The sequence below is a fragment of the Mizuhopecten yessoensis genome, unplaced genomic scaffold (assembly GCF_002113885.1).
Source record: "Mizuhopecten yessoensis strain PY_sf001 unplaced genomic scaffold, ASM211388v2 scaffold11033, whole genome shotgun sequence".
NCBI classification, from domain to species: domain Eukaryota; kingdom Metazoa; phylum Mollusca; class Bivalvia; order Pectinida; family Pectinidae; genus Mizuhopecten; species Mizuhopecten yessoensis.
The window spans coordinates 727,228-740,201 of NW_018408845.1; the positions used below are offsets into that span (position 1 = coordinate 727,228).

Here is a 12,974-nt window from a genome sequence, read left to right on the forward strand (position 1 = left end):
GACAAAACTTTGTTCTTTATATAATCAATATTACAATTAATAACAAATATAAACGTTCTTTAAAATTTTCAAAACAAGTTCATTGACAAATGACATAACACGATAAGTAGACTATATTGTTATCATTTTTTGAAAAATTAGCTGCTTGACATTTAGATGATTAAAAATTGCAAGGTAGCTGATAGGGGAGGAGGGAGGGATCAATTTAAGTTTTCACATTTTTTTCTCAAACCAATATGGCGTCTTGATACAGCAGCGAGAGTGAGGGGTTTATCAGCTTCCACCCCACGGGGCTCTCGTTGCTACCTCTGACCAATGGGCATTGTCTTGTCTTGTCTTGTTGTAGTGTTTTGTCCTCCTTTCGTATAGGAGCTGTCCAGGGATCCTGGAGAGTGATTGGTATACCATATATGGATTAAAAAGTCATAAAAACCACTATTTGGGTTGGTCCATTAAAATTCACGATATGTATCCAATAAAACAGGAACAATGTCCCTCACCACATGCACATGTACACGGTACTCCGGAGTCTGGAGATTTTAAAAGTTATTTACATTAGTATAAGATTTCTAAAAACTGGATCGTGGGCTGCTTGAATTGCTACACTACTTGCAGTGGCATAATGTCTTAAAAATGCTTAGACAGTTAAAAGCTAAAAGCTAGATATAGTCACTAAAAGCATTTAGAGAGCACTAAAGAGCACTACAAGCGGGTATTAAAACACAGCAAGCGGTATGGTAAAAGCCCTGAAGCAAGTCCACTAGAAGCGTGCGGTTAAGAATGTTATAAGTTAAAAAGACAGTTTGACGTAACACTGTACACTTTAAAAACAAATATAACTCATAGCTTGTTGTTCCTTCCCCTCCCCCTGTAATTTGGATTACAGACCGGATGATTTAACTTTCCACTTTATAGGGACTCACAGTTCGTGGTGCCTACACACAGCCGCGAGCTGATAGTATTTCAGCCCGTTTGAGGTGGATGGAGTAGCAGAGGTTGCGCGAAAGTCTCTCCAACTCTGTTGTGTTCCTACGGTTGAGGGTTACGTGCCCTTGCAGTGTTTTTGATGTTGGGTCCAGAAGAAGCTGTAAAAGTAGGTTGTTTGCCTTGATGGTTTCAGTAGTGCCCCTTCCACCAATTCTCTCTAGTAGGTCCTCAATTTTTTGCATGTGTCCGATTCTTGTAGACTCCAGCATTTGACATCGGAGTAGGAAATGGCTAATGTCCTCTTCCTCTTGCATACACAACAAGCAAGTCGTATCAACACTTTTTTTTGTATTTTGCCGCTCTGCATTGGAGGTTGTATGTGCTGGTGGCAAGTCGAGCTTTAATTTCAGCTGCCTTGGCATTAACCTTGACCCATTTTAACCAATGGCAGCTGGCCTTGACATATCTTTAACTTACATAAATATTGAGAACTGATGTCACAAAATACGGAATCAAAATCTATAAAAAAACATACGGAATAATTTCATCAACCAAAAAATTGTATATATAAATATATACTTTAATTTTTGTACCTCCGAAATCCTTCCAAGAACTCACTGCAGCATCAGCTACCTAGCACCATGCTAGCCTTAATTCATAACATGCAATGAAGCATTACCTACTAGCCGTAACTACTTTTAATGGGAATCCTCTTGTCATGGCAAACTGAAAAGTTCCCGGTATTTGCAAAAAATATCGAAGTTTATAAAATCTTTGTACCGATCTCTACCAAATACGGAAGGTATGTGATGAAAGCAAGACCACACACTTGTGTTTTTCTTACGAATCAGAAAGCACCGGTTTATTGCGCGGACAAATATATTCACGAGAGAATAAATAAGTACGCGCAATAAATGAGGGCTTTCTGATTCGTTAGAAAAACACAAGTGTGTGGTCTTGCATATTTATAATCCTCATATAAAGTAATATAAACAAAGAAAACGATTGTAATAGCAAGAGAAGCGTGCCAACATTTGACTAGAAATATGGTAAGTCTAAAGGGGCCCATTAGGGCATACTTGGCATTATGTATTTAATCGAATTCTATACGGCACGTAAGAAAATAAAATTAAGTTCCTTTTTGTTTTTGTATCTTTTACACGTTTCACACCCTGAGCGTGGTATTAACGGAAAGTTAATAACTTTTGCTATGCAAGAATAAATAACCAAAGCCAGTTTTATCCTGCTGACAGGGAAATAAAAGAGCGAAGGTTTGTGCCACGGTACTTGTTTGTCTCAATTAAGATTTTCAATTAGTTATTTTACCTGATAGTTCGTCTCAATTTCTACAACTGTTTAATCAACGGAACGGTTCGACACTTTTTATGTAAATGTTTAGTACCATGATATGATTCGTCTTAAGGAAGGGTGCAAATGTGGGCCTTCTGGTGACTATCGCTGATTAACTTTGTTTTTACATATATATAAATTGGGCTTATGCCGTCATCATATGGCATGAAATTAAGGTCAGCTTTGAGACCATTCCGAGATATGAGGGGGTAAAGTGGGGGATCAAAATCACAAATGGCCACTTTTTGACACTTTGATGTATTGTATGACACGTGCACTAAAGCTGCAAATAATAAAAAATAACTGAATAAAATAGCACATTGTTGATTAATAAATAGGTCAGTGACCTTGTTATATGTCCATTTAGTTATGTCAGTGATACTCTGTTTTGTGCCTAAATACCCATTTTAACCATACAATCATTTTAACCATACAATCATCATGCAATTGTATTTATTAGTATATTAAACAAATCTCAAGAAACGGATCAAAGTGAACGGGGATGTGGGGAATGGGGAGAGGTGTTACTTCCTCATGCCTTTTTAAACAATTGTATTCATAAAAGCTTAGTTGTTTGCACAAGAGTCAAACAGCTGCTACTTCTATTTGCTTTAGAAAAATGTGTTCAGCATGTTCCTGTACTACATCTCCATACAACTATGGCCTAACTGTGTACACGTTTTATAGCGCTCTCAAAACTATCCATAACGTAAAGCGTCAGACAGAAGGCAGAACGCAGCATGGTTAATTGAATTCACTTCCAGCGTGGTTTAAATCAATCAGTTAATTGTTAAAAGAAAAAAAAGAAAAAAATCCAAAATGAAAAACAGATGAGTATATATTTCTTAACCTCGATATCCAAACCACACTCAACGTTTTATATGATATGCAAGCCGTTATGTTAACAGACAAAACATCCAATATATGTCATTATTTAACAAAAACTATGAAATTTCCTTGCTTCTAGCATGCCAATTATAAACAAAGGAAAGATTGTCAAGTACTGCTTTATAAAGTACAATATAACTAACAAAAAACACCAGGTGTTGCAAAAGGGAACGCCAGTAGTTGCAAATGGTAATTAAGCGTCTTCATCATCGCTTACCTCCCTTATATAAATCTAGATCAAAGTAATAACACGTCACCAAAGGTAAAACTGGGGAAATGACAGCAAAACAAGGCACACTAAAAGCATCGCCCTTCATATCATAAAAAAATAGCATATTTTCTCTCAATTTGATAATGATTGCTGACCATAGTCTTGGTCAATCTGCATCTCTCGAAACTTCCAATCGAAATTAAACAAATGTTGGTCCAAAATGTGATTTCCCTATATAAACTATAGTAAGGTTTACCCCCTCCCCAGGGGGAAACGTGAGACCCCAGGGTCAAGAAATTCACAATTTTGGTAAAGCACCTTAAGACCCTTCTATCTATGAAGAGTATTTGATTCTACCATATCTGGGTCTCGAGAAGAAGAAATTTGAAATTTTAGTCCATTTGACCCTTTTTGGCCCTGCCCCTCAGGCCCCTGGGGGCTGGGGACCAAATCAGCCACTTTTTTTGTTGACCTTTGGCCATGGAAGGTTTCTGCAAAATTTCATTGAAATTGGTTCAGGGGTTTTGAAGAAGAAGTCGAAAATGTAAATTGTTTACGGACGCACGACTGAAGCCAGATGACGCCAGACAAAAGGCGATCGCAATAGGTCACTTGAGACAGGATGGACGACGGACAGACGACAGGTGAGCTAAAAACAGATCACAATGGAGTGGGTTCCCTCAAACAAGATGGCAAACTTTTTACCAAACAGGCAATTTCAATCAGTATTTCTACTTCTGACGAAATTAGTTCAAAAACCTTAGACCAAGACTATCCAATATATGGCAGTTACCCTGAAATTTCTAATTTCTTCATAACAGCTAAGGGTATTGAAAAGCTTCTCCTCAAGCTAGACACCAACAAAGCTGCAGGATCAGATCTCATCAAGCCTAAAGTCCGAAAGGAGCTAGCTACTAAAATATCTCCCATCTTCTACCTCATCTTCCAACGATCCTTTGATACCGGTCATGTTCTATCTGACTGGAGGACGGCAGATATTGCCCCTGTATTTACTGATGTCCTGATAGTGGACTTCAGTAAGGCATTTGACAAGGTGAGCCACCCACTTTTAATTCACAAACTTAGGAGATATGGTAAAGGAGGCAAAGTCAACACCTGGATTGAAAGATTCCTAAGTATCATGACTCAATCAGTAATAGCTGAAGGGGGAAAATCGCACACTGCCCCAGTAAGATCAGGGGTCCCCAAGGTTGGGTCCTCGGGCTGAGCCTTTATCTTTATTACATTACGACATTACTGAGGACATTTCATCGTCCATTAGGCTCTTTGCAGATGAAACCATTAAGTATCGCGCAGTAACATCATAGAGAGAGAGATGCACAATCCCTGCAAAGAGACCCTGACATTCTTAGTCATTGGGAGAGAAAGCGGAAGATGGCGTTCCATCCGGACAAATGTCAGGTCCTTTCGATCACTAGAAATAGAAACCTCCTTGACAACCTGTATACACTTCATAGACACAAACTCCAACATGAGCTTCCTCAGGCAAAATCTAAGGATATCATCTTCTGACATCAAAGAAAAGATGTATAGTTCGCCCTTAACTGGAATACGCTAGTCCAGTTTGGGACACATACCTGACAAAAGACACTTACAAGATATAGATAGTTCAGTGCAGGGCTGCCCGTTATGTTACCGATCGACATCGTAACACCTCAAGCTTTGGTTACATAATAGATCGCCATAAATGGTGCAGTCTTGCTGATTGTAGAAAAGATGCACGGCTGACCATGCTCTACAAAATATGCCATAGCAAAGCTGCCATCAACCCCAAACAGCTGGTTCCCACTATGAGACAATCGAGGCAAGGTCATCAAAATTATGTCCGCACTATCTCCTGTAGGACGTCTGTGAAGAAAGAATCCTTCTTTCCCCGACAAACATTGATAGGAACACACTTCCACCTGAAATATCATCAGCAGACACCCTATTCTCTTTCAAATCAGCAATCTCCTCCTTCAAGATTAAATTCTGTTCCTTTCCTTTTCATGCCACAACCATATATGAAAAAGTCTTCAATCAATTGAGGTAGGCCATTATCTGGTAGAAATAGAAGTAGACTACCTTCACAGTACACACAGAGCCCTTTGTTCTTTTCATCTGTCTGTCCAGCCACAGAAGATTCCATGTTGCACCTTTGGTCACTGAACATTACTGAACATCCAAATGAATACGGCATGGATTATGATGGGAATGCATTGATCCATCCACAAAGTACTCTTGTTAAATGATGGTTTAATTACTTTGAACTTTGACCCCAAAGTCAATAGGCTTTATAAACCCAAATATTGATAGGTTCCTTCTTAAAACCTGAGTAGTCGACCAGCTAAATTTCAATGTCTCACATTTTTTGCACAAAAAATTAACAACTAGAAAAAAATAGTAATTTACAATTGGTTCAATTGATTTGTTTCTTGCAATTTCTGGGACAACTCCAAAACCAAATAAAACAAGGAAGGAATTCTAAAATTTTGGAACGCTTTCTTCACCACTTTAGTTCCCAGTTGTTTTAAATATTCAATGGTTTAGTGTTCTCTTCTCCAGCGGAAAGGATTTTAATGTAGCTGTCTTTTGTTTGTAATTCTAGTGTATTTCATACAAGGTAGTTGACTCTGCCGGTGGACTATCACTTCCCAAGGTTTGCCGTAGCTTTGGAATTTACTTTGGCAAGGTTAACATGAGATACTAGTTAAAGTATAAATCATGTGTTGTAGCCATATGCTTTAAATTTTATGAATCTTATAGAGTGTTATATAGACACCTTTCCATTTTGATGTATTCTAGATTTGTTTTGGAACATTTAAGGCATTGATTTTTCACTTTTTTGACCATTGAACTAATAAATCTAAAATGGACAAAATGGACAGAGGTTGCAGTTAAATGGTCACTTTGTTTGGCATTCAGCATCTACAAACAATTTTCAATTAGATGCTTCTTTTCCTTGTATTGTCTGTGATTATATCAGGATTTACTTGTTATGTCACAGCTGAAAAAACCCCATCAAATTACCAAGTTTAAAGACAAGAAGAAATCACAGCATGTTTTATAATTTACTGACACATATTTCAAGCTTTACTTTCACTCACTCAATTTAACATTTCATCATCTCACACACTGTAAAATATAAGTCAAAACCCTGAGGAGGAAGTCAACAGCACAAGTAAGTCTTTAGGGCATAACATGCTGAAAGTTTGTGCTCCAATAATTGATAAATATTTATAATTGATCACTGGTGTAACTTTGGTTCACATTTTCTCCAGAGGGGTAATTCCAAGTAACTGCATTCCATTTGCCATCACAGTTTTACAACACTTGAACAGCTGTAGTCTTGCCTGAAATCAAGAGACCAGAAATTAAGTTTGTATAGATATGGAGCAAGGAAGCAATTCTGACAGTGTTGACAATATGAGGTTGTCAAATTTTCAACTCCTTGAACACTGAACACACCATTAACCAATGATACTGTGTTTGTGAGTGTGTGTGTGTGCGATCAACGACAAAGAGATTAGAATATATCGGGAAAACTGGAGCATAAAAAAAATCTGAAGCAGGAAAATACACCGACACAATGATTCGTCCAGTGAAAATAACTCTAATACTCACTAAATTATAAATCACTAATATCTGTTTCGAGAAATAGATATACTTTATATCTGCCTATTAAAATTGCTACTTCAAGAGATTCTATTCCATGTTCCAATTTATCTAGATCGTCACAGCATAAATCGTCATGTCAGCTTTTTTCCAGCTTCAGCATCTTTCCTCATACTTCTGTTTTCAATATTCAAAAATATTACTGCATCAATAAAATGCTGGATTTGGAAGCAACAGATATGGCAACTTATTCTTATGACTCGTTGACAACAAGACTACATCAGTAATTGCTATTTTGAATGAGGTATTTGATGTAATTTTACCATTTTTAGCTATTATCTGGTACAAGTTGCATGGTTACAATTTTTTTCCCAATTATGTTATCTATGTAATTAACTTGCAAGATTTTACAAAAACAACTATAAATTATAATGCGGCTTCATTTGCTGCTGTGATTGAAAATATACAGCTTTGAATACAGCAAATAGAAAACAATATTCTGATTGGTCAATATGAAATTAATACAGGACCTTATATCATCACATGTGAAGATATGACATTTTGTATATCTTCATTGTAATGAATATAAAAGGTTTTTTCAATTTGATGATTTCCAAGATTTTATGGGTGAAATGGTAAAAAATATGTAAATCTATATCTTTATTAATGACAAGTTTCAAGAACATACAAGATTTTCTCTGTTAAATATTTATCTATTGTTGAGGTGTCCATCTAGTGGATGATACAAGTAGATTACTAGTTTTATCCTTTGATATACATCAAAAGAATCTCGCAGCAGCGTAACAGCAAATAGCTAACAGTGTGCCTTTGATTTTGTCACGACATATTCCAGGAGTGCAAAGAATGTAAGTGAGCATAACCCCTGGTATCTAGAGAAAGTCGTTGAGGATAAGTTTACATGAATATTATTGTCATTCTACGTTATTTAATCAGGTTAGTTACCTTGGCAACCTCTGGATCTTCATCTTTTACCTGCAGTGTCACCATTGCAGAGTTGATTAGATTTCTGCAAAAAAAAAGTTAATTCAAGAAAACGATGCGAATCACATATTTGTGTGTCATGGTAGTCAAACTTGTTTAGTCGGCTTATAATTAATGTATGTTCATCTGTTATTTTATGTCAATTATTGTGCTGTGTGTGTGTGTCTATGTATTTATCACATACCTGTTGAATCTAGATATAGTTATACAAGCAATTTTCAGACCATGAAATACAACCTGTATTGCACATGTGCAATACGGAATGTTGTATTTACCCACTAGCCGGAACTACTTTTTATGGGAATCCCCTTGTCATGGCGAACTGAAAAATTCCCGGTATTTGCAAAAAATATCAAAGTTCATAAAATCTTTGTATCGATCTCTACCAAATACGGAAGGTATGTGATAAAAGCAAGACCACACACATGTGTTTTGCTAACAAATCAGAAAGCACTCATTTATTGCGTGGACGTAAATATTCGTCCTCGCAATAAATGAGAGCTTTCTGATTCGTTAGAAAAACACAAGTGTGTGGTCTTGCATATATATCTGTCATGGTGAGTGTAATGTACCTGTATTATATCAGATTGCTATTATGACGTGTGAGAGATGAGAGGTACTACATGTATTGGCAGTGAAAAACACTTTGACCCTGCATTATTCTATACGCACATGGGAGCCTCAGCCGAACAACCCACACGTATCTAAACACCAGTCTACACGTTATCCTCGTAGGGATCAGATGCATATAAAGCTTCTTATCCCTCCTATGAGCTTCACAGCCACAGAGTAAGGCAAGTCCTCCTGTGAGCTTCACAGCCACAGAGTAAGGCAGGTCCTCCTACGAGCTTCACAGCCACAGAGTAAGGCAAGGCCTCCTACGAGCTTCACAGCCACAGAGTAAGGCAAGTCATCATGTGAGCTTCACAGCCACAGAGTAAGGCAAGTCCTCCTGTGAGCTTCACAGCCACAGAGTATGGCAAGTCCTCCTATGAGCTTCACAGCCACTGAGTAAGGCAAGTCCTCCTGTGAGCTTCACGGCCACAGAGTAAGGCAAGTCCTCCTATGAGATTCACAGCCACAGAGTAAGGCAAGTCATCGTGTGAGCTTCACAGCCACAGAGTAAGGCAGGTCCTCCTACGGGCTTCACAGCCACAGAGTAAGGCAAGGCCTCCTACGAGCTTCACAGCCACAGAGTAAGGCAAGTCATCGTGTGAGCTTCACAGCCACAGAGTAAGGCAGGTCCTCCTACGAGCTTCACAGCCGCAGAGTAAGGCAAGGCCTCCTACGAGCTTCACAGCCACAGAGTAAGGCAAGGCCTTCTGTGAGTTTCACAGCCACAGAGTAAGGCAAGTCCTCCTATGAGTTTCACAGCCACAGAGTAAGGCAAGTTCTTCTGTGAGCTTCACAGCCACAGAGTAAGGCAAGACCTCCTATGACCTTTACAGCCACAGAGTAAGGCAAGTTCTACTGTGAGCTTCACAGCCACAGAGTAAGGCAAGTCCTCCTATGAGCTTCACATCCACAGAGTAAGGTAAGTCCTGTGAGCTTCACAGCCACAGAGTAAGGCAAGGCCTCCTACGAGCTTCACAGCCACAGAGTAAGGCAAGTCATCCTGTGAGCTTCACAGCCACAGAGTAAGGCAGGTCCTCCTGTGAGCTTCACAGCCCCCGAGTAAGGCAAGGCCTCCTGTGAGCTTCACAGCCAGAGTAAGGCAAGTCCTCCTGTGAGCTGCACAGCCACAGAGTAAGGCAAGGCCGCCTATGACCTTTACAGCCACAGAGTAAGGCAAGTTCTCCTGTGAGCTTCACAGCCAGAGTAAGGCAAATCCTCCTATGAGCTTCACAGCCGCAGAGTAAGGCAAGACCTCCTATGAGCTTTACAGCCACAGAGTAAGGCAAGTCATCATGTGAGCTTCACAGCCACAGAGAAAGGCAAGTCCTCCTATGAGCTTCCCAGCCACAGAGCAAGGCAAGTCAGCCTATGAGCTTCACAGCCACAAAGTAAGGCAAGTCCTCCTATGAGCTTCACAACCACAGAGCAAGGCAAGTCCTCCTATGAGCTTCACAACCACAGAGCAAGGCAAGTCCTCCTATGAGCTTCACGGCCACAGAGCAAGGCAAGTCAGCCTATGAGCTTCACAGCCACAGAATAAGGCAAGTCCTCCTATGAGTTTCACAGCCACAGAGAAAGGCAAGTCCTCCTATGAGCTTCACGGCCACAGAGCAAGGCAAGTCATCCTGTGAGCTTCACAGCAACAGAGTAAGGCAAGGCCTCCTATGAGCTTCACAGCCACAAAGTAAGGCAAGTCCTCCTATGCGTTTCACAGCCACAGAGTAAGGCGAGTCCTCCTGTGAGCTTCACAGCAACAGAGTAAGGCAAGCCCTCCTATGACCTTTACAGCCACAGAGTAAGGCAAGGCCTCCGGTGAGCTTCACAGCCACAGAGAAAGGCAAGTCCTCCTGTGAGCTCCACAGCCACAGAGTAAGGCAAGGCCGCCTATGACCTTTACAGCCACAGAGTAAGGCAAGTCATCCTGTGAGCTTCCCAGCCACAGAGTAAGGCAAGTTCTCCTGTGAGCTTCACAGCCAGAGTAAGGCAAGTCCTCCTATGCGTTTCACAGCCACAGAGTAAGGCAGGTCCTCCTGTGAGCTTCACAGCCAGAGTAAGGCAAATCCTCCTATGAGCTTCACAGCCGCAGAGTAAGGCAAGACCTCCTGTGAGCTTCACAGCCAGAGTAAGGCAAGTCCTCCTATTAGCTTCACAGCCACAGAGTAAGGCAGGTCCTCCTGTGAGCTTCACAGCAACAGAGTAAGGCAAGGCCTCCTATGAGCTTCACAGCCACAAAGTAAGGCAAGTCCTCCTATGCGTTTCACAGCCACAGAGTAAGGCAAGGCCGCCTATGACCTTTACAGCCACAGAGAAAGGCAAGTCCTCCTGTGAGCTTCACAGCCGCAGAGTAAGGCAAGTCCTCCTATGAGCTTCACAGCCACAGAGCAAGGCAAGTCATCCTATGAGCTTCACAGCCACAGAGTAAGACAAGTCATCCTATGAGCTTCACAGCCACAGAGTAAGGCAAGTCCTCCTATGAGCTTCACAGCCACAGAGTAAGACAAGTCATCCTATGAGCTTCACAGCCACAGAGTAAGCAAAGTCATCCTATGAGCTTCACAGCCACAGAGTAAGGCAAGTCCTTCTGTGAGCTTCACAGCCACAGAGTAAGGCAAGTGTTCCTGGGAGCTTCACAGCCACAGAGTAAGGCAAGTCCTTCTGTGAGCTTCACAGCCACAGAGTAAGGCAAGTCTTCCTGTGCGCTTCACAGCCACAGAGTAAGGCAAGTCCTCCTGTGAGCTTCACAGCCACAGAGTATTCTAATCACATTTTCAGGATAAAATATTATCAATAGCTATTAACAATTATCAAATACACTGCAGATTAAAACTTTTACTGTATTTGAAATATTTCATGATGATATGCTCGGGAGTACATTCAAAATGGCCATGTTCGTATAACTTGTCAGTGAATAGGGTCAGAGTTAGTGTGAAAGTAATGTTAAGGGGGCTGAACTAAAATTAAACCATAGAACTACATGTAATAGTCTCTATAAACGTCTGTAGGTAATTCATCCTGTAAAATTCAAATGCATATTTAAATGGAATGTATTGTCAGACGTAGTATTGTTTTATTTCAGGTTGCCTTCTCCTTGTCTCCTTTTTGTCACTTGTCTTCTAGTTGTACAATAATTATATAAACTGTGCTATATCTGTAGAACAGGGCTGGACGTCCTTGTTAGACAGGAGACAGGAAAAGCCCTTTATTCCAATGAGTATACTTGTGTACATGAGTTTTGTTTTACAAACTCAATGAAGATATTCCTGAAAACTTGATTTCGTGAATGAGTTGACCAAACAGTTCAGTCTCTAAAACTGTCACATTCTAGTGTAAACTGTAACATTCTAGTGTAAACTATCATCTTCTAGTGTAAACTGTAACATTCTAGTGTAAACTGTAACATTCTAGTGTAAACTGTAACATTCTAGTGTAAACTGTCACCTTCGTGTAAACTGTTACATTCTAGTGTAAAATGTCACTTTCTAGTGTAAACAGTCACCTTCTAGTGTAAACTGTCACCTTCTAGTGTAACCAATCACCTTCTTGTGTAAATTGTCACATTCTGTGTAAACTATCACCTTCTTGTGTAAATTGTCACATTCTAATGTAAACTGTCACATTCTATTGTAAATTGTCACATTCTAGTGTAAACTGTCACATTCAAGTGTAAATTGCCACCTTCTAGTGTAAACTGTAACATTCTAGTGTAAACTGTCACCTTCGTGTAAACTGTCACCTTCGTGTAAATTGTTACATTCTAGTGTAAACTGTCACCTTCTAGTGTAAACTGCCACGTTCTAATGTAAACTGTTACCTTCTAGTGTAAACTATCACCTTCTTATGTAAATTGTCACATTCTAGTGTAAATTGTCACATTCTAGTGTAAATTGTCACCTTCTAGTGTAAATTGTCACCTTCTAGTGTAAACTGTAACATTCTAGTTTAAACTGTAACATTCTAGTGTAAACTGTAACATTCTAGTGTAAACTGTCACTTTCTAGTGTAAATTGTCACATTCTAGTGTAAACTGTCACTTTCCAGTGTAAACTGTCACATTCTAATGTAAATTGTCACCTTCTAGTGTAAACTGTCACCTTTTAGTGTAAACTCACATTCTAGTGTAAACTGTCACCTTCTAGTGTAAACTCACATTCTAGTGTAGACTGTCACCTTCTAGTGTAAACTGTCATCTTCTAATATAAACTGTCACATTCTAGTGTAAATTGTCACATTCTAGTGTAAACTGTAACATTCTAGTGTAAACTGTCATCTTCTAGTGTAAGCTGTCACCTTCTAGTGTAAACTCACATTCTAGTGTAAACTGTCACCTTCTAGTGTAAACTGTCATCTTCTAGTGTAAACTCAAATT

At 39.7% G+C, this 12,974-nt stretch overlaps 1 protein-coding gene across 1 annotated transcript in view; it reads right to left on the reverse strand.

Annotated features, from left to right (window-relative positions):
- Positions 1–6,433: 6,433 nt before the first annotated feature.
- LOC110464805 (probable arginine--tRNA ligase, mitochondrial) overlaps positions 6,434–12,974 on the reverse strand; it is a 35,544-nt gene continuing 29,003 nt past the window's right edge. Inside the window, exons 18-19 of the mRNA XM_021520243.1 lie at positions 7,955–8,018; positions 6,434–6,729 (exon numbers count right to left, since the gene is read on the reverse strand). Of these exons, the coding sequence (XP_021375918.1) occupies positions 6,643–6,729; positions 7,955–8,018 (151 nt within the window). The 3' untranslated portion in view covers positions 6,434–6,642. The remainder of the gene's footprint in view (positions 6,730–7,954; positions 8,019–12,974) is intronic.